This window comes from Nematolebias whitei, chromosome 13 (genome assembly GCF_014905685.2).
Source record: "Nematolebias whitei isolate Nwh7 chromosome 13, NemWhi1, whole genome shotgun sequence".
NCBI lineage: Eukaryota > Metazoa > Chordata > Actinopteri > Cyprinodontiformes > Rivulidae > Nematolebias > Nematolebias whitei.
In genome coordinates, this window is record NC_056510.1 from 21,561,993 (window position 1) to 21,584,352 (window position 22,360).

Genomic DNA, 22,360 nt, shown 5'->3' on the forward strand with positions numbered 1-22,360 from the left:
TGGCTGGATGGATGGATGGATGGATGGATGGATGGATGGATGGATGGATGGACATTTTGGAAATAAAAGTTGTAAAGAGCACTTATAATGTGACTTTTTCTGATAACCCTCTAGAAAGTCTTAAAAGAGTTTTAAATTGTTAGCTGTCAGCTGATTGCATTAATTATTGTGTAAACCAGAAGCTTTTGAGTTTTTATTCACACCTGCCATAAAAGGCAGGTGATCATGTAATTCCTTATGTGTCTGTGTGTGTGTTTTTACACTTCTCTGTTTAAAATATTTCATCAACCACTGGACAGATTTTAATACAAATTCCAGAAAGTACAGATCATCTACAGCTGATTAACTTTTGCAGTTAGCCTGATTCAATATGGCAGCTAACCAACACCAACAAAAACAAATATCTATATCAATAAGCTACTTTTTATAATATTCAATTAAAAATTGTTGTGGTAATAGCTTAGCACAGGGGTCTGCAACCTGCGGCTCTGAAGCCACATGTGGCTCTTTGGTCCCTCTGCAGCGGCTCTTTCAAGCTTTGATCAAAACTAACTTTAAACTGAATTTTATTGGTTCTTATAACAAAAAAGACTCGTTTTAGCAGTTTTTATGTCATTTCCTTGCGAATATATGAATACGAGAACTAACAGAAGGCGTAAAACATACTTTAACTTTATTTAGTCGATGTAGGATACTTAATTTTTCCTCATTTAAAATAATTTATCTAGACCTGCGTAGTTCATTGTTATATATATATATATATTTTTTTTTTTTTTTTGAGGGGGGGGGACATATTATTTTTCCTCCTTTACAAAACTCGTGTCTTTTTTTTTTTGTCTTAAAATCTAAAAATATCAACAAATCATTAGATATTTTCACATTTACAATGGCAAGAAAACTACCCTACCCAACAACCTTGCTGGTCAGAAAATTGTTCTCAAACAACTTAAACTGGTCTGTGGGCCACCAGTTGAGACTCACAGTTGTAACAGTTTTTGTGGCTCCGGACACGTTTAATTTAATGATCAAAGGGGCAGAAATGGATCTTTTGATTGTAAAGGTTGCAGACCCCTTGCTTAGCAATAGGGATGCACCGATCCACTTTTTTTTCTTTTTTGCTTCCGATCCAATCCCAATCCCTGGATATCTGTTGATATAGATACTATTCCAATACCATTCCGATATCATAATTATTATTGATTTTATATGAGGCTATAATAAACTCCTACAGGCAAGTACGATTTGTACAATGATAGGCATGCATGTGCAAAAAGGCAACTTGCGGTAAGTATAAGGTCAGAAAAGGAAGTCAGAAAAACAGGAAATCGTGTTAACAGGAAAAATCCAATGCTGAAAACAAATATGCTATCGGTTGTATAGTTCAGGTAGTGCACCAAAACTATTAGTTTTTATTATTAAGCTGCAAAATTGAAAGAAACGTGTGGCACGTCAAAAACGAAACTAAAAACAGTGGGGCGGTCGACCACCTCGCACCACCGCCAGCTGTGGTGCACAATAGGTTTAGTTTTAGAGATGAATATGTTTATAGGTTGTTTATAGGTTTAGAGATTAATATTTTGTGCTTTTTGTTTGTGAAACAAGGTCAGAGGAAGCTGGTTCTGGTTCAGTCATTGGACCCGGTGTTGCACCATATTCTGTGACCTGCAACAGTGCACGCAACACCGCCCCCTACGGTGGTCACTGAATATGGTATAACACTGGTTTTCAACAAGCTCCAAACAGTCAGGAAGTTGACAACAAAGTCCATGTTCAGGAAGTTGGTTCATTTTCTGTTTCCTTACGGTAGTGAAACTGGAAGATTCATCTTTAGTGAAACATTTCCATAATACTGATGCATTTCTACCAGTTTGCCAAGACTGGGCCTGCTCTGCTCAGTCGATCTGCTGGAGGAATCCATTTGGTGGCTTCTACTAGTAGACCGGTGCGGATCACGTGACACAATGACGTCACTGCGAATACTCAACGTGAAATTTAAAAACTCGATAGATGTCCTAGGAATCGACCTGTCGATTACTCGAGTCATCTGTTAAAGCCTTATGCAGGTTGGATCAGAAAATTCAGATACAGTGGTCCCTACTTCACACTTCGTTTATCATGGTCTATCACGCTCTATCACGGTTTCTCAAAATAAGATTGGACATGACACACAATTGGCTGACTGATGGATGAGCCGCACGATTGACATGGAATTTGTATTTTCATTCATTTAACTTTTGAATTATTTTAAATTATTCAGCACCTGCTGCAACTGTGTGCAGCCCACAAGCTGCAGAAAAAGCTTTTTCCTAGCCTGTGTGCAGCCCACAGCTGCAATAGAAGCTTCCTTCTGCAGCATGTCATATCTCCATTCAGCACCGGAAAAGTGGGCATGGCCGAAAGCGCTTGCAGATGGTAAAGTGCAAAATCATGACTTGCTGTGCTCTTTTAGAGCGTGTAGTGTTTAGAAACGTTGTTTAGAACATTGCAAGTGTAGGAAGGGTTTATAACACCTTCATATATATATGTGTGTGTGTACACACACATATATATATGTATACATATGCGGTATACATACATGTATATGTATATGTATGTATACCGGTAAATACTAAAATAAATTACTAGTTACTACTACTACTACTATTACTTTGGCTACACTATCCCTACTTCAATCTTTTTTGCTTACCACATGGGGGGTGGGGGGGGTCGCTAACACCCGTGATAAACGAGTGAACACTGTACGTAAATTATGCTGGTATTGGAACCCGATACCGATACTGGATCGAATCGGCCCCATCCCTACGTTGCATCATCCCAGCACATACTCTGAACATTAACAGATAAATTCAATTCAATTCAGTTTATTTATATAGTGCCAAATCACAACAAAGTTGTCTCAGGGCACTTTACAGATAACACAAGATCTTTGTTTAAAACTTTGACACATAAATCAGCCAGCATTCTTTCAACAAATGTTACTTATATAGTTTTTGTTTTTTTTATCAGATAATAAACTGATACAGTTAAGTTCAATCAATCTGTTGTAGTTCACCAGGATGTTCCTGCGTTTAAATCCTAACTGGATCCTTTCAGTGTGATGTTTACATGTTCTGTATGTGCTTGCATGGGTTTTTCCAGATTCTACAATTTCCAGCCACAGTCCAACAACATGCATGTTACTTAGGTTAACTATAATTCTGATATGCCCTTAGCGCGATGTTAGTGTGCATGGATGTTTGTCTTATTTGTCTGTAATTCTGTGATGGACTGCTGACCTGAGTGTACACCAGCTCCTAATGATAAAACAGGATTCGGCAGGTATAGAAAATGAATGAATACATTTTTGTGCCCGACTGTGAAACAAATCTGTTCATTCAACTCATTCATAAGACACTTTACCTAAATCAAAGCCAACAGTCGAGTCTATTGCTTGATTTCCATTCTACCATTCTAACAACAGCGATGATGAAAAACGAGTCACCCTAACTTTGTAGTTTTTTAAGAGCTCACAATATGCTTTATTAAAGACAAAATAGGTAGAAAACTAATTAAGCTGACCAAATAGGAATGACGGCAAGCCCAACTGCCAGAGCCAAGTAAGGGCTTGAAAAATGGCTGCTCTGCAATTTCAATTAATCAGCTGTATTTTGCTTAATTTTGTTTGACGTTGGCAGAAGAAACGTCCCCCGGGAGTATCTGTCCTTTGACCACTAATGCTTTAGTAATTCCTCCATCAGTAGAGCCCATGATTGAAACAATTCAAGTGTGTGAGCTCTGTGTGTGTGTGTGTCTATGTTCATTTCAGAGAGACTTTGTGTGTACCTGTTTTATTCTGCATGCAGTGACGCATGGTTGATTGCAAAGCCCACACAACTGAAAGTGGAACCTGATTAACCTTACAGTGACTCCAGAAGCTTGTGACCACTGCTGCTTCCTCTCACTCCAACCTGCAGCCCAGGAAAGAGACGTTGAATCTAACCTCTACAGCAGTGATGAATTAACAATAGAGCAATCCAATGCACCAATAATTACCAAACACTGTGGACAAGGCAACATTTTTCAGCTTTGCCACACAGGTTTTGTTAGTATTGGTGACTTTTACCTGGAGTGCAGGCTCTTTGCTCTCCTTAACTTTGTTTTCTCTGACGCAGATTAGATCTGCCACCCCATTACAGATTCATTTTCCTAATTTTTCATGTCTGCGCCGCGCCCCATCTGCACAGGGCTGATAATTGTGGGGACCAGCCCTGGTGATTAACATCAGCAGAATTAATTACGCCCGCCATTAAGGCTCCAGGTTGCGCACAATGATCAAGAGAAATTAACTTTCTCCCAGGCTCCTAAATCATCTCACCTTCAAGTGGAGTGATGGCAACGAGACAGGCCCAGAGTCCTGGACCCCCGCTCGGCACCTTCCTAACCAAACATGAGGTGCGCATCCTGTCTCTCACCAAAGAGATTATAGCTGCAGCTGATGGGTATCAATTATTCCACCTTATGTGAAGGGATGAGCGAGAGGTGTCCAGAGTCTGCTGACTAATGGCCCTGGGTCGGAGCCAACCTGCAGCTGTAGGCCAGGGAGCTAAATGTTTCTTTGGCCCAGGAGTACCCACCAGGTGCCGGTAGATTTGGTTTACAGGCCAGCCACACAAGTTTAAAGTACATCTGCACAAGACATTTGTCTGTGTATGGGTGTGTATCTGAATAAAATACAGCATGGTGTATTTTAAGCAGTGTAGTAATTGTATACAGAACATAAGTGCCTCGGTATGAGAGACTGATGTGTTTGCAAGCCATGGTAATGGAGCAGACCCTGTGGCCCCGCAGCAAGGAGAGCAGTGGTAATGTCAAGAGAAGATAAGCAAATTGTGTGCATATCATATTGACTTGTCAAGGTTAAGCAGTAAGGGGAATGAGTCACCCAGTTTTTCTTAAAACGCCGTGGAAAATGCATGAGAAGTGGGGGAAATATAGGCAGAGAGGTGGTTCTGCTTTGATGCCCTGCCCTATTCTCCAAGCTGACTCCTGTTGAGACAGAAATCACGCAGAGCAGATGACACGCACGTTTGTTTAGGGAGGGTTCGGCTCTCCTCTCTCGTTTAGACTGATTTGATTTAGCTCCACGGGATCTAATTAAGCCCGGACCCAAAGCTCTTCAGAGTTTCAGCAGTCATATTGTGAATGTCAGGTTATGAAAAATTGCCACGAGCGATCAAACCTGTTAATGTGTGCGTGAGCGGTTTTGTTTTTTTACGAACAGACATCACAACGATAGAACGATGGCTGTCAATAGGTATGCAATGAAAACGCCTGACAATTGAAATGCATAAGGAGCCGTATAAATTTTAATGGCAGTAAGTGCAAAACAGGGTTGTAAAAATGATAACAAAAACAGTAACAGTAACGAGTCTGCCAAGTTTACTTGGACAAAAGTGCAAAATGGTAGGAAAATGAAACAGCGCCTGCACAGCCCGAGGTTCATCCCATGGTGATTGTCACAGTGCCTCCTTTTTTCCCCTCTAATTAGCTGTGGCAGCTTTGCTTGAATTTGGTGTATAATCCCCTGGATGAAGTGCAGTCAGCATCTTTCCTTTTCCTAAAAGCATGAGAGGTGCAGTATCATCAACTCTATCTTCTCTCCAACACCGCCTCTGGATGATTTAATAAGGTTAAAAGACTAGTCAGCAATTACCCCCTGCTCAGTGGAGGAAAACTCAGAGACACAATTGCATTACAGCTGTAGATAAATGCCAGACCCCACATCCACATAGAAGGCGGCTATCGCTGCTATTAAACAGCTTCTTTTGGTTTGTTTAAATTGCCCTAATGGGTTAGGACTTCTGTTAACAACTCATAGTATTTTTAATTCTTGAGTGTGTTGGTGTCTCCGTCTCAGAGTGAGACAGTCCAGAGAGTGTCATGGAGTGACATTTATTGCCTCTGCTGTGGGGAAACAGGTAAGCAGAGCACGCCATCTACAAAGTAGTCCCCTTTGACACCGGCACTCTACAAATCAGGGCTGAAGGGGCAGGCCAGAATGGGGGCACTGACACAGAGGTCCTTTAGAGTTCCAGCGTGGCCCAGGAATGTGGCAGAGCAAAGGCAGCCAGGGCAGAACAACCACACATCTGGGACTTGTCCGGGCCTCGTGTTTGATTTTGCTCAAACAGCTCAAAGGGAGAGATGTGTCCAGCCACTGCTTGTCCCACAAAGCTTAAGCCACACTCACTTAAAACTTTCTGATGAAGTTATTCTGAGGCCCGAGAGATGCACGTGGGAGGTATCGGCTCCACTGAAATTAGCCCTCCTTGTTGCACTTATTAGATAATACTTCCTGGATTAGTGGGGCAGTAGTGATAGGAGGCAGATTTACAGCTCTCTGCGGCAGGCTGCTCACTTTAACATGGGCCGCGCTCATTACCTAGAGGATGTCATCACTCCACGCCGCCGCTGCATGCTACATGTCACACACTTCCTCCACAGGCCAGCCTTTGTTCATAACATCCTCTAAATCTGTCACTGCCACCTGGACATGGGACGTGTCACCGCAGCACACCACTCAGGTACACGTGTGTTTGTGCATCTGAGTGGCACAGAGTGCAAAAAACACCCACTGGGTGTGTTATGTGTGGATGGATGTGTGGGACAGCGGTCGGTCCATCCACATGGGGCAAGGTGTGGGTTCATCGCAGACCCAACTCTGTACACCGGCCAGATAAGCAGAACAGGACAAGATAAGGAAGCATGGCTGGCTACAACAAAGTGCAACAGATATTGTGATGCCGCCACCAGATGAAGCAGCCTGCGCTCTGTCTCGAGTCATTTACTCCGTTGATCACCCAGGAGAAAATTATTTTAATAATTTTGCTGTCGCGTTTTAATCATGGCAAAAAAAAAAATAACGTCTGTATGATTTTTTTTTTCCTATAGGGGAACCACACAACAAAGTTTTACCTAAAACTTCACTGAAAACCCATCAATACATCTAATTTACTATTTTTAATCAAATTAACAAATCTATACAAGGTTTGTAAAGGAACATTGCAAAGGCTTACTATTTTTTTTACTTAAGACAAAAGAGCTGAAGGCAATAGACTTTTAGCTTCAACTACAAGCTTAAGGCTCCCTCCAAAGTTATGTCTAAGCATTGCATGTGACTTCAGTTGCAAAGGAGCAGACTGACGATCTGCATCAAAAGTGTTCAAGATAAAAACTAAAGTTTTACTGCTTGAACAGCAGCATCATCTTCTCAAGTTTGCATATAATAAAGTTCAGTTATTGGTTAAAATCTTTTGAAGTGGATATCTATGAAAAGGCTATGAATAAATATCTTACCTGTTGTAGGTAACTCTTTGACTGACCTCAATTTGAATAAATAGAGTTTTATTGTGACCAGATTGATGAGATAACAGCTGATCTGAGTGGAGTCAAAGACCAAAGAGGATTATTGATGTCTGAAAACAACCCAACTCCAAAAGCAGTTCATTGCAGTTGTTATTTTATCAATCTTTTCACCAACATACAGTAAGTTTTGATGTATTAGTATTGAAGTATTAGTGTTCAGAAGGAACAAAAACACCTACACCCCCCTGAACATAAGAGGATCTGCGGTGGAAGTGGTCTCCAGCTACAAGTACTTGGGTGTACACATGAATGACAACCTCAGCTGGAGCAACAACACCACCAGCCTGATCAAGAAAGCTCATCAGAGACTCTACTTCCTCAGACGGCTGAGACGAGCTGGTCTGGGAAGCTCAGTCCTCACCTCCTTCTACAGGTGTGCAGTGGAGAGCATCCTGTGCTCCAGCATCAATGTGTGGCATGGAGGCTGCACAGCTGCAGAAAGAAAAGTTTTGCAGAGAGTGGTGAAGGCTGCACAGAAATCTGTTGGAATCAGCCTCCCCACCATCACAGACATCTACACCTCTAGATGCAGGAAGAGGGCCACCTGCATCATGAAGGACCCCACTCACCCAGCACACACACTTTTTGCCCCACTCCCCTCAGGAAGGAGGTTAAGGAGCATTAAGTGTAGAACCACTAGACTGAGGAACAGCTTCTACCCTGAGGCTGTTAGACTCATGAATCTCTAACTAGAATAATCACTGTGAAAAACCATATCATGTTGCTGCTGATTTGTTTCATGTTGCTGCTGATCTGTTTCAATGTTGGTGTTCATGCGTGCACATCTGCTCACAGACTCATGTTCATGTTTGTGCTGATGCTCAATGTTTTATGTTATGAGTGCTTAGTGTATATTTAGTTGATGTTTTTCTTAGTTCATATCTTAGATGTTATTACTGTTTTTCTTATACATTTTATTGTTGGATGTAACTGGGACCCTGTGTACATAATTTCGCTCCACCACATGTACCACATGAGGTGTGAATGACAATAAAGAAACTCTGACTCTCTGACTCTGATATTTACGTAGAATTGTATGTTCATTTAGTAGTGTAAGGTAGCAGCAGATAGCTGTAGCGCTTTCTGTCCAGTAGTGCATTTCAACAAGAAGTTTATAACATTTCTGCCAAAAGTACTTTTTATTGCAAAACTGATGACAATGTAAAACATCTATCAAGTGAAAACTGCATTGAGCTCTATGAGACTGGAACCATTTTAAAACGACAGCAATCCAGTTTGGTCTCAAAATCACTCAGACTATTAGTGCTTCGATCCAGATCTAGTTAAACTTGATCTTTCCAAACTAAGTTTGTCTGAAGAGCTATCTACAACAGGTAAAATATTTATTATTCATAATATCTCCTCCAACCCTCACTTCAAAAGATCTGAACTATCCCTTTAGGCAAAAACAGTTATCATGATGGTGGTTTTTACAATATCATACCCAGCATGCATGTAGATAAACAGCTATTTTCCCCTCTGACATGGACCTTGCTCTTTTTGTTATTATGTTGTGCATGTGTGTGTGGACATGATGTATTATACTGAAAACTGTTTTCTGAAAAGTCTAAAAATGTGTTGAGGTGCGTTGATAGTAATCATATTCTAACTAGATAAAAGACCGGGGAGAATTTGCCTGGGTCGACTTGCAAAATGACCCATGCCAGCACCGGCTATTACACTACATTAGTCATTGACTCATGGGACCACGCAGACCTTATGGTAACTCTTCTTTAAATAGAGTATCATCTAATCCAAAACATTGTAGAGGTGTGTACATTTGCTTGTGTCTGTGTGAGAGAGGGAGCTTTTGGGTGTCTGAATGAGATGGATCCAGGCACTGGTTTCGCTCCCCTGTGTGTGTTCTTGTCTTTAAACCTGTTCTCACAAGGTGCAAAGGTCATAATTCAGCATCTTGATAATGATGCAGATTGTATGTACTGTATCCAAGCAGTGTCGATGGACATCAGGTCTGCGGAAAAGAAACTGTTTCCTCTCATTCAGAGGATTGTGCCTCTAATCATCAACAGCGCAATCATTCTCAGTGATAGTAAAGCGCACGGGGGAGAGGAGACGAGTCGGCCCTTCAAGATGGATGTGTGTTTTTGTTTGTGGGATGACAGTTTGTTTCAATCAGGTCCTCTGTGCTCTAATCCCAGGTAGAGCTCTTAAAGTGCTGAGTCAGTTACTGCCTCATCGATCCATCACGGTGGGTTAGTAGTGGGCAGGTGTACTCCACAGCTCCCAGGAGACGGAGGAAACACCTGCCCTGCACTGCCCGGGACTTCATCATCCCGCCGTTCCTTTGTCTCGCTCTGCCTGGAGCTCAACGTCGGGCCACAGAAAAACTGTGAAAGCAGCACTTTTGTGGTCGTTTGTTGCCCGTGCACAGGAATTAAGGGACGGGAAAGATGTTTTTCCCCTGCTTCCCCCCTCCCTGGCTTACCCCCTTTCGTATTTCTCGCCCAGGAAGAAGGGACAAACACCAAATGGACCGCACACACTTCTCAGAGCAGATCACTTTAAGCTTCGAAGAATTCATCCAACCTTCCTTACTCTAATCATTATAATACACAGAGTGTGGGTTATCAAAATGAATTTTGTCTTCTAGTGACGGAATAAAGGTCAATGAATTTGGAAGTGCACTGAGAGAATGCATTGTGCTTACTGTTTCATCTGAGAGGGGTGAGAGTCTATGTTTCTCCTGCTGCAGGCAGTCAATTAGTGCCAGAAGGAAACACAGCACTCCTCTGTTGCTGTCTGCTGAGGAGCTGTAAATAAAGGCTTTTATTACACCACGCTATCTGTGTCTCTTCTCTGGACATCAATAGGCCAATGCGCTGGACTGCTTCCAAGCATAATAACCTCAATTTGTCTGTCTTCCCTAAAAGCTACAGAGATTTAAAAACTAAAAGTAGAGCTCTATTTCTTGGATTTGTTTGTCGTTTTGAGTTGCAGTAGGGCTGACTTTAACAGAAAGCCCAATTCATTTGGAAAAGATCAATTAAAAAATGTTTTAAAAAATCACTTTATTTGCTCCTTCTAATCTAAATCTAAAATTTAAAAGGATTTGTTTGGAGAGTCAGAGCAAACTATTTTAGTTAATCAGGCTGGAGAAACTAATAACTGCTTAGAAACAAACGCAATACATTTATTTATTCTTTTATCTGAATCGCATGAGGGTTCGAGCAAAACACAGATCACTTCAGTTCATGAATTGTTAAATTATAACGTGTGATTACAAATTATTTACATAAAATGTTATGGTTATTTGAGGGCACGGATGGCATCGTCAGCCAGCTGTAGCACTTCCAGTACCACTTTTGAAACTTGAAGCATGAAATTCATACCGTTTTTTTTTTTTTTCTCAGAGTAACCACACAAAGTGAACAAGACTGTAAAGTTTTTAAAACATCTTTCAAATAAACTGCTGTAAAACCTTTAAAGTTGATTTTGTGGCTACGTTCGCCCACTTGGACAAGCTGTTAGCTCGTCAATGTGGTCAGAAAGCTAAGAATTTATCTAAACTGAATTTGCTCAAAGAAATATCTACAGCAGGTAAGATATTAATTGTTTACACTCTTTCCAAGGAGCTCTACTTTAAATAATTGGAACTGTCTCTTTAATTTTAAATCCTGTACTGATGTCCAGCACACTACGTTTACTTTTAGACGAATTAAAAGAAAAATTATTACTCCATTTTTGATTTGAGATCTGTTTACGTCAGTGCGAGACATTTCAGCGGCAGAAAGACTCAAAATGTGAAAGCAGCAGTCACCAGCTTTACATTCTGAAAATTGAATCCTGATTCTATTTATATTTTGTGTAATTTACGCCCCGCTTCCTCCGTACAAGTGAGCAGGAAACAGATGCAAGGAATTGCTCATGTCCCTAAATTCCTCTGAGAGCGATTGTAGTCAACACCAACATGTCAGATCGGCTTTGTACTTGCATGTGAAAAGGTAGTAGACAGTGACTAAATTGACTCCCTGGTTTCCCTGCTCTGAATGTCCATTTCCTCACAGTTTCCACTTGCGTATGTCCGTCTGTCCAAGCCCAGGTTATAGCTGGCACGCTTCCCCAGAGGAGCCATGGAGCCTATATGCTTTCTCAGGACAAGGTCAACCTCAACGCCCCAGGAACAGCAGACGGAGAAGATCATTAGGTTCACAATAACGTTACAAAGATAAACAATAGATGAAAGCATGTTCTCAAACATGTATTGGCATTCTATGCAAAATGTTCAGAGAGTTTATAATAAATCAATCGTTCTGAAACAGTCTCCCCGAAGGATGATTCTCTGTGCCGCAGCTAACAGGCCAATAATAAAAAATATGTCCCCTATAATCGGATTAATTATGAAAACTAATACAATAACTATAATTAAGGTTTGAAATTATTGCAGATAATCAAGTATCCAGACATTTGACACAGGAAGGGGAGGCAGTAATTTCATGTCAAAGGATTTTTGTTTGACATTTACAAGGAGAGATGATTTGCACCTGCAAGACAGGCCAAACGTTTCATGGATTATGGCGCCATCTAGAGGACATTTAGCGCAACTACACTAACAATACAGTACATGTGTCAGAATGGAGAGTTTATATTCTTAGTGTTTCTTCTTTGGTTTTATTTTTGCCTTTGTGCACATATTGAAGTTTGTCAATGGAAAATAAATATTTTTATTGTTTTTAATTGAATAAAAATAGTTTTCTTACATTTTATCATATTTCTCTCACAAATTTTAAAGATATATGAAAGGGTTCCACCCATGTTGAATTGTTTCCTCTGTGAACAAACATTTTCTTTAAAAAATTAATTGAAGTTGGTACACAGTCTAATAATAATACACTTTATGAAAACATAGAGAATAAAGTGTCATCTTTCACCTCTTAGATGATTTGCAGCCCAACGCTCCACCGTCACAAGATTTATGATACATAAAATTTTTGCTGACGTGCTTCTCCTCAGCTGCAGCTCAGATATATGGCAAACCATAATTTGGAGGTGTAAAAATGGATATAAAACCTGTGTTAATTATTTAATCGTGGTTCCACACTAAGTGGTGCCTTTTAGCCCTGACGAGAATGTCATCCCCATCTATTTCAGCGGCTCGTTATATCACTCATTAGTTGTTGAATAAAAAATAATATCAAGTCTGAGACTAGTTTCATGGCAAACCAGTGCAAACGGGACTTTTACGAACATCATTAACTAACATTTTTAATCTTTCTTTTTTTTAAGTTTGATATAAACTGGATTTAAATCTCCCCTTTGTCACCCTGAACGGAGCTGAAGGCCTGGAATAAAGGCATAAACAGCTGCATACTTTGAAAAAAAAAAAATCAAAACTCATTTCATTGGTTTCTTAAGAAAGTTAAAAGCAGCCTCCACATGAAGACATAATGGAAAGGTCCGTGGCACGCAACGATGTGTGGGACCGGTGATATATCTTTGTGTCAGGGGGCAGTTAGGCACAAAGACTGAGGGGTGTGATCAACAACCAAACAAACACGTTGTGCTGAGGTGAGGGCGAGGAGGTGCACACAGAGCATCCATCACAGCACATCTGTGAGAGGCTGATACTGCTCGGCTTCCTTTCACCGCTCTCCACACGCTCAACTCATCTCCTCCTCACTAAAATATCACTTGTAGCTGTTCGACTATGAGATGCTGATTGCTGGGAGTTTGTTTATTCTGCTCACATGTGTCTTTGGGATGGAATGTTGTGTAATAAAATACAAACAGTGTCCCCAAGCAGCAAACTGTGAAACACGTTTCTGTAATCTGATTCACCTGCTGGGTGCAAACTGTGAACAAGTGTAAAGAAGTCCTAAATGATTAATATTTCTCTTTTTTGTAGATCAGCTCTTGGACTGAGTTGGGAGAAACCAACTTTAATTCTGACTAGACTGATGAGCAAATGGCTAGTCCGAGCAGTGCCATAACCAAAGTGGATTAAACAACTCGATCTGTAAAAAATATATACTAGTTCATTTTAGAAATCATGTCATTACCATGAATTTTCTATTACAAGGTTACTCTAGCAGAAATATTACATTTCTGCAGGAAGTGCCGCAGGCCACACTGGGAGTGCAAATGCTAGCTGCTGTTGCTATTTGTGCTTGCAAATAAATATATAGCAAAAAACTAATCCAAAGTTGACAAAGACGTAAAAATGTATAAAGTAGCAATCGCAAAAACCACAATGACATTTTTAATATTGCAGATGTCTTACGATAGTAATTCACTTTGATCTCGGCCTTGCTCACACTGGCCGATAGCTTGTCTGTTTAAAGCAGAGTTGGATCAAAGAGATATCTGCAGCAGGTCAGATATTGATTGTTCATTATCTTTTCACAGAGCCCCATATCATAAGATTTGTGCTAATGATCCATTGTTAGGCTGATGGTCCTTCTTGAGCATGTGATCAGCTGGTTTTGGTTGTCAGCAGCAAAACTGGTTGATCCACTCTGAGAAGGTGCTATTTAAGAGACTGAGCTGAATACAGCACCTCAGACTGAGGAAGTCTCTCGGACGAGAGACGAAACGTTTCTACATTTTTTGTTGTTTTGCTTTGTTTTTTTTTGTTTTTTTTTTAATGTCCAGAGGACCAGATTTAACTTTTTTAGATTTGAACTATCACTTTAAAGTTGTTTAAAAAAAAACTGTGGTAGAAAATGCTCATTTTGAATTACATGTAAAATGCATTATTCAAATGTTGCATTAAATGAGATGTAAAAAAAATATGTGTTTGACAAAATGAATATTGTCTGCTAATGTACATGCTTTGAGTTTATTGTGTTATTCAGACCTTGTCAGTTAAAAACCTAAATGAGGAAAGTATGGATAATATTTAACCTTTAAAGTCAGGAATCCTTTTTCACAATCACATCGCAATATCTGAAAGCAGTGAGGTCAGTGATTTAGAGATTGGATGAAATCTGCTTCTTTGTTGTTGTAAAAATATAATTCTAATCCACTAAACATTATATTGTACAAATCTGAAATAGTCCACCAGGGTCACTTGAAAGATCATTTACATGCTTATGCAATTCCTAAACATTACATAAGCAGAATAAATGGTGTGACAGTAATAAGAAGGATAAAAAAATAAAACAGTGTTGTAAAATATGAAGGAAAAATATCAATATCGCTAAGCAAATAAAGTAATTGCAGGAGTAAAAGAGGCAAATCACTTCCTAGCACTTAAATTTGAACTGTGGACCGATCATAAATATTCACCAATAGCAGTGTCAAAAACATTACCCTTTTTATTAGAGCTGTATTTTCCTCATATACTACTATAAAGTTAATGAAGGGCGTTGTCTTAACCATTAAACTGTCGTGTAGTTTGAAGATGTTGCAGCTTCAACAAGAAGAATCTGACTCAGATTCTTCAGTTGCACAAGAATCACTGTACAGCATGAACTGGAGACAAAGGTGGAAAAACAGTGAGGAAAATCATTTTTCTTTCATGCTCTTATGATATATGATCTTAGAAATTATTCCAAACAGCACAATAATGTCGAATAAAACACTTGAAAATTACCATGTCACAAATGGATGTGTTGAATGTCTTTTTTTATTATTTTCTTAAGAATAGTTTAGTTATGTAATGAAGAAAACAATTACATATTTCAAAACTGTCAAATGTAACATAAAAAGCTTTCGGAAACATAATTTTTGTAGTTATGGTCATGGCAGATGATACGGTCACAAAATTATCGCCCTTAGAAATAACTTTACGCAGTTTATTTCTCTTAAATTTATAAAGCACCCAATGACTGCAAAAAGCCTCTTAAAGGCAATTTACACAAAGTAACTTTTTTTTTTAAGTGTGCTTACATTTCTTTTCTATCCTGAACTTAATAAAAGTAAAATAAAACTTAATAAAAATAATGCGTGATTTGCTTATAGTTAGATATAATCAAAATATGAAGTACTTTTTGGTACGTAGGTTTCATTAACTCACAACTAATTAATAAAGCCACACATGATTAAAAAACGAAACAGTAGAATTTATTTGTTGGACATGTTAAATTGATGAACAAACTAGAAACGATTGTGAATTGCATTTTTTTAACCACTAGGTGGCGACAGATTTAGTTAGTTTTGTTCCGACGCTGCAAAACGTCATTAAAAGGTTAGAGGTTAAATCTACATAAAATGTATACATAAACCTGAACCGAAATGCGCAACCGTACCAATCATTTTTGTATGCGTGAACTATAAAAGGATATTTGCTGCCGTATTCTGTGTTTTTATTTTTATTTTATTTTTTAGGCGAGGCTGTCGTGAACCGCGCGAGCAAACTGAGCTCGTCACGTGACCGTCTTTATCTCCGCCCTGGGATATCAGCAAAATGGAGGTGAGGTGCTGTCAAGTGTCGCAAATTAAACGCGTAAATGCATTAAAACGTTAAAAAAAATGCACTATTATTACAAAGTTTGCCACAGCTATGGGTTCGGTGGCAACATGCATTTCGCTGTTTGCTCATTTGTTGCTTCTTTGTAGCTCAAAAGACTCGAATCACTTTGTCGTTAGCTATCGTTTAGGCTAAGCTAATAGTCGCTAACAATTTTTTTGTTACTGTACGACGTTCCTGTATTTAGTTTAATCCAAAGTAACGAATGTAATATATTTTTAAATATGCGCATGTTCTTGTTCATCATAACTTAATGTTAAATCTGCGATTTTACTAAATTAATCCAACGATACCCGTCACAGTAAGCTAAAGGCGGCCGAGCTCGGTAGCTACACTCGGCAGCCATTTTAGCACTATCGCTGATAAATGCAGGTGTTTCTAATCTAGTTAATTGAGCCTCTGTTTTTAAACATTGTGATCCCACCTTCGTTAAGATTGTTCGTTCTCTTCGGTTTTTATTCAACTTATTTATGTCGAAATACTTTGTAGCTTGAAATTGCAGGATTAAAATAACAGTTTTACCTGTTTGTATTGTGCATACCGGATGCAGCAGGACGTTCCTAGTTGTAAAACCATACAGGAAAACGAAGAAACGTTTTATTATTCATTCCAGTGGAATAAATGTTGAGTATTTAGATGATTCTTGTAATGTAAAACTCATAAATGAATCATTGTTTAAAATGAAAGGAATGACCTTTTCCATGTCTAAAAGAAAGCCACAGTTTCAATTTGATCAAAATGAGGGGGGAAACAGCATAAACTTACTTTAAAGTGACACCAAAAAGATGACAGGCTGTGTTTAAATTGTAGCTAGGATTTTTTTCTTGCTTGTATGTGTTCAAATATGTCTGTTCTGTCATTTGGTTCATTTACACAGAATTAAAGTGGTCAATGTGTTCTTGAGAGTGTACTGCAAGTTAAGGCAGTTTTTTTAATGACATAAGTCAGACACCTAAAAAAAATTAAATAAAAAAATCTAATATGTTGTCAAAGAAAAAAATATCAGACTTTTCCAAACACTTTGATGGTGCTTCTCATGTTCAACATCAAGTCTTAATAGAGTTTGGTCTCTTGACTATTAGCCTGTAATTGCACTGGTGTTTGTATTTTATATACATATATATATTTGTTAACTTGTCGTGTTATCTTACCTTGTTTTTGTGACGTAATGACACGAGTGCCTCACACAGAATTGGCACACAAAACAAAACTTGTGTGTATGAACTTGTACTTCAAAGAACGTGTTTCTGCTTGTATTTTAGCTGTTTAACTGTTTTGAATAAAGCTCAACTTTAGTTTTCTTTTTTTATCATTATTGTTGTTCCACAATGATCTGTTCAGAAACAACATTCTGTTGAGCGCTTGGCGTTTTGCTGTGGTTTTTATTTGACAGAACCGTGACTCTAAAGAACCTGAGCAGCTCCGAAAACTGTTTATCGGAGGTCTCAGCTTTGAAACCACGGAGGAGAGTTTACGAGCCCATTTTGAGCAATGGGGATCCCTCACAGATTGTGTGGTTTGTATTTTTTCATCTATTAAAAAAATAGTCCCATATAATAATAACATCAGCTTAATTATAGATAATTAAATCTGTCTTTGCCATCTTTGTTTTTTTTTTCTAGGTGATGAGAGATCCGAACAGCAAGCGGTCAAGGGGTTTTGGTTTTGTAACATACACTTCTGTGACCGAAGTAGATGATGCCATGAATGCAAGGCCTCATAAAGTAGATGGACGTGTTGTTGAACCTAAGAGAGCTGTGTCCAGAGAGGTAAAAATGTACATTTCAGACCAAAGAGAAAGATAATACAGCTGTTTTGTTAGGAGCCTGTGTTCACAGAAACACTTTGTCTTAGGACTCTAACAAACCAGGAGCACATATGACGGTGAAGAAGATTTTTGTCGGTGGCATTAAGGAAGACACAGAGGAGCACCACATTCGGGATTATTTTGAGAAATACGGAAAGATCGAATGCGTCGACATCATGGAGGAACGTTCCACAGGGAAGAAGAGAGGATTCTGCTTCGTCTCTTTTGATGACCATGACACTGTGGACAAGATTGTTGGTATGCAGTAGTTCAGGTTTAGTAGTCAAATATTAGTAAACTTACAATATTCTGTGATTGTTAGTTTTTTATTTTTTCCTTTCTCTTTTTTCCAGCTCAGAAATTCCACACAATCAACTTTCACAACTGTGAAGTCAGGAAAGCTCTGTCAAAACAGGAAATGAATGCCATATCCAGTAACCGAGGTAAGTAAGCATACCGTTAAAAAAACTACGGCTGTGTTTACGCAAGCTGTGTGTAGTTTGCAGTTCATTGATGTAATAATTTGTTTCTGAATTAACACCTTTCACAGGCCGGACTGGAGGATCAGGGAATTTCATGGGCAGAGATGGTACCGGTAATTTTGGAGGAGGAGGAGGAGGGGGAGGAAACTTTAATCGAGGTAGGCTAACTTCTACAAATGCAGCCAATACATTTCCTTTTTTGATATTTAAGAGATTATTTGAAGTCTGTTAAACATCTGTGATATTGCTGCAACATTTTTTATATATTTTGACATTGTTTGGTTTATTTGTTCATTTCTAGGCAGTGGCTATGGTGGAGGGCGTGGTTATGATGACGATTTTGACAATGGTATGAAATGTAACTTTTAATCAAGCCCCTTACTCCTAACAAGTATGTTGTTTTGAGATTATACAAGTAAAAATCAGTATCAAAAATATAACTGTGTAACACATAGCCTCTTTAAATATCTATAGAAAATGTTTTACAGCAGTGGTACATTGACATTGGTAATAGTCATAAAAAGGAAACATTAACATTTGTATTGTTTTCTTAGGTCCTGGAGGGAATTATGGTGGTGGATCTGGTTATGGAGGTAACCGAGGGGGTTATGGAGGTGGTGGTCAAGGGTATGGAAACCAAGGTGGAGGCGGAGGCTTTGGTGGCAATTGTGATGGAGGTTATGGAGGAAATAGAGGAGGTACACTTCTAAATTTCTGTGAAATAAGTATTAGCTATATAGTAAAACAAATAAAGGTTTGTTTTAAAATGAACTTACTTTCCAGGTTATGGAGGAGGTGGAAATTACAACGACTTTGGAAACTATGGTGGACAGCAGTCAGGCTATGGGCCCATGAAGGGAAACAACTTTGGTGGCAGAAACTCGGGTGGTGGACCCTATGGTGGTAAGTTCTCTCCTCTACATATCTGTATAATACTCAGACTTCAAAATGAGTTAAGTAACATTTGTTAATTCCCTAATTCTAGGTGGCTATGGCTCTGGAAGCGGTGGTGGAGGTTATGGCTCACGGCGTTACTGAATAGTCTCTGCTTTTGGTAAGTTGCATTCAGTCTCACAGCAGCCTCGTAGCACAGTACAGAGTGAGCCCGATGAAAGTGCAGATTAACTATGTGTTCTATCCTGTATCCATTCAACAGGCTTCAGTTCTTAGCAGCAGAGGCGAGGAGGTGAGCAAAGGAGTTGTCAGGAAAGCTGCAGGTTACTTTGAGGCAGTCATCTGAAAGCATTAGAGGAACACAAGTCAGACTTTACTGCAGCTAAATCCAAGAAGTTATGGAAGAAGGACTATGAACAAGACATGAGAGCAGACATGATGCCCTTCCCTAATTGTGATAGATGTTTCTCTTCTGAGGAAGTTTTCCTTTTTCTGCGTCTAATGTGTGTGTTTTGTGCCTATGGTATCAGGGGTAAATAAGTAAACTGTTTTTTTGTTTTACTTATTTTCAGTCAATCCTAATTTTTACTTTATATATAAGTTAGTTTTCTGATGACCAATTAATCTTTTATCTTTTTAAGTTGTTTTTTTTTTTCAGATAGCATAGTTACATCAGGCCCTTAGATCTGCTACAATTACACTTTCCCTCTTTTTGAAGTTGTTTTGATTTTGTAATTGCAAGTGACACATGTATTTTGGTTTTTGTATGTAAAGCACAGTGTGTAAATTCTTCATAGTAACAGTGTCAATGAATATAAATGGCCTGGATTAGACCCAAAGGAATGATTCACCCCTCCTGTTCCCAATAAACCAAATTTGAGCTTGTTCATTTTAATTGGTAGAAAAAGACAAAATAAAACTGTGTAGTAAAGTAACATGAGGTGCAGTGCATCATTGGTTAAGAAAGGGTTAAATGAGTTAAATTTACCTGTTTCCTTCTTATTGTGATGTTGGTGTAGTTCATCAGCCAGTTCAGCCTTTTCACCTGTGGGACTGTTGTAAATATGTGTGTGTGTGTGTGTGTGAATACAGTCTTGTATGCCTGTTTGTCAATGTAAAGGGACGTTTGGGTTGTTCTAGGGAAGGGCCCAGACACGACTTGTGCCAGTCTTGAGAAAGTAGCATTATAGAAGCTACAAGCACCTGCAGTTGGGCCCTCAGCGTCGCTAGTGTGGAAGATTGCAGATGACTGTCAGACAGGACGTCTTCAGCCCCAGCACAGTGGACCAGTCAGCATTTTGAGAGAGAAGGGAGAAGGCAGCATCGAGCACAACGCCCATGGAGGAAGCTTGCAGTGTCGTTCCTGGTAGTGAGCATCTGTCTCGTTTCCCAAGGCTAGCTAAACCCCTGAGCAGCTGGCGCTAGCGAAGAGAGACTAGGTCCTGGAAACACTGGAGTCCCTGTTGAGTGAGATACAGCAGTTTAACCTGCCAATACTAGATGTCAGAGACGAGAAAAGGCAGCGAGTATTTCACAAAAGCTGACTTGAGAAGATGGAGCAGGTAAGAGTAACCACTTTGCTTGATTTACAGATGTGGAAATGGGCATTCTCTTCTTGCTGAAAAGCTGTAGAGGCCTGATAACATGGAAGGTTCTGGATGGGTAAGACTTTTTGAAATATTATCCAAGGTTGTGTTTCAAAATTTACAGTAATTGCATTAAATGTTAAAAGATTAAAAATAAAAAATGTAATGATGTCTGTGACGTCCAGTATTCTGTGTAATTCGATGAGAATTATTCAACAATTTACCCCTGAATGTTTTGTGATGCTCGTTGCCATCAGGTTAAACAAGTAATAGTGATAAAACGTACTAGGCAATACAAGAATTCACACCCTGTCTAAACTATCAGGTTTATTTGACATGTACAGGTTAACGAGGTCAACAATGCAATGAAATGTTCAGGATGAGATATTAAAACTAGAGCTAATATTTTTAGTACACAGTGCAATGGTGTTTCTATAAATTCAGAATTAAGTGGAAAGTTCACATTTTCTCTTAGCATATGGTAAGATTAGGAATAAAAATGAGTATCCCTTTTTATGTGAGGCATCGTCAGCATTTTTTCGAGAGTTTTTCGCTCAAGTATTGCAGACTGATTATACAAGGGTTACTGGTGCCCTTTTAAAGGAATAGTTCAGATCTTTTGAAGTGAGGATTTGTGGAAAGGTTATGAAGTTCCCCGTTGTAAGTAGATAGCTCACTGTAAAGTGCTTTGTGTTGTCATTGTATGTTCCCATACAATGGTGACTTGCCTGAGATACACCCAGGTGGAGTGGTGGACAGCTCTGTAAGTGCCCAGGGAGCAATTGGGGATTGGGTGTCTTGCTCAGAGATGCCGCGACATGTGGGAATGGCTGGGGATCGAACCTGGGACTTTTGGGTCGCGAGTCGGCTGCCCTACCTCTACCCCATCTTTGCCCCCTAACAGCCACTGTTTAAAGAAATGGATCCCAAGTCTGACTGGACTGAAACACTGAAAGCTAAGCGATGCTAAGATCAAAGTAGGTTGCAAACATTTTGAAACAACTCCAGTCCCAAAAATTTCACATCACTACAACTTTTTGTAAACATTTTACTCTGCTCAATTTCACATTGCGTGGTTATTAACATAGAATTCTCTGGCCATTTGCAAATAGCAGCAGCAGAAATTAACTGTAGCACTTCCTGTGCAGATTTGAGCTCTTTAAGCAGGAATATAATAATATATTTGCTTAAATAACCATGTTATGCAAAATAACAATGTAAAGGTCTGTTGAGTAGCAATCAACTTTTGTCTTGGCTCAAACTCCCCCATATAAGTGTGTTCAAACAGTTATCTCCATCAGGTAAGATAATGAGTGTTTATAACCTTTCCCCAGAACCCCACCTCAGCAGTGGACTGTATTGAACTGGACTACCCGTTTAAAACATTAGTACCCAATATGCCAATAAAACCACAAAGTGTTTTGCTCAAATTATAGATGAAAGGGAAGTGATTGGGAAGAACAGTAATGGGGTTATCAACAAAAAAAGCTAGTCAAATGACCAAACACCTATCTGCATACAATACATACCTGCATACTTAGAGGTGTATTAAAGTGCAAAGACTTGACCGTTTTAAATTGCACACAGGTTCAGACCACTTCCATTACATGGCGTGCTTTTCATTTTCAGTTGCAGGAACAGTGAGTGGAATGCAGACAAACCAGCTTTCTGTTCCCGGCAGAGTAATACGATATTATCTGCAACAGTACTGGTACATGCATTCCAGTGACCTGTTTTTTTGTTGTTGTTTGCTGGGGGG

The 22,360-nt window shown here is 39.3% G+C and overlaps 2 protein-coding genes across 3 annotated transcripts in view; both read left to right on the forward strand.

Annotated features, from left to right (window-relative positions):
- Positions 1-22,360, forward strand: part of osbpl6 (oxysterol binding protein-like 6) — a 792,463-nt gene that overhangs the window by 606,741 nt on the left and 163,362 nt on the right. The gene's annotated exons all lie outside the window — the stretch shown is intronic.
- On the forward strand, positions 15,737-20,677 carry hnrnpa3 (heterogeneous nuclear ribonucleoprotein A3). Of its 2 annotated transcripts, none has more exons than XM_037686974.1 (11): positions 15,737-15,775; positions 17,226-17,348; positions 17,455-17,601; positions 17,687-17,897; positions 17,993-18,082; positions 18,190-18,279; positions 18,423-18,470; positions 18,676-18,819; positions 18,905-19,024; positions 19,107-19,175; positions 20,608-20,677. In XM_037686974.1, the coding sequence occupies exons 1-10, from the start codon at positions 15,770-15,772 to the stop codon at positions 19,157-19,159; spliced, it is 1,032 nt and encodes a 343-aa protein (XP_037542902.1). In that variant the 5' UTR covers positions 15,737-15,769; the 3' UTR covers positions 19,160-19,175; positions 20,608-20,677. The 2 variants fall into 2 exon arrangements, with proteins under 2 accessions (XP_037542902.1, XP_037542901.1); XM_037686973.1 differs by lacking the exon at positions 20,608-20,677 and adding an exon at positions 19,278-19,950.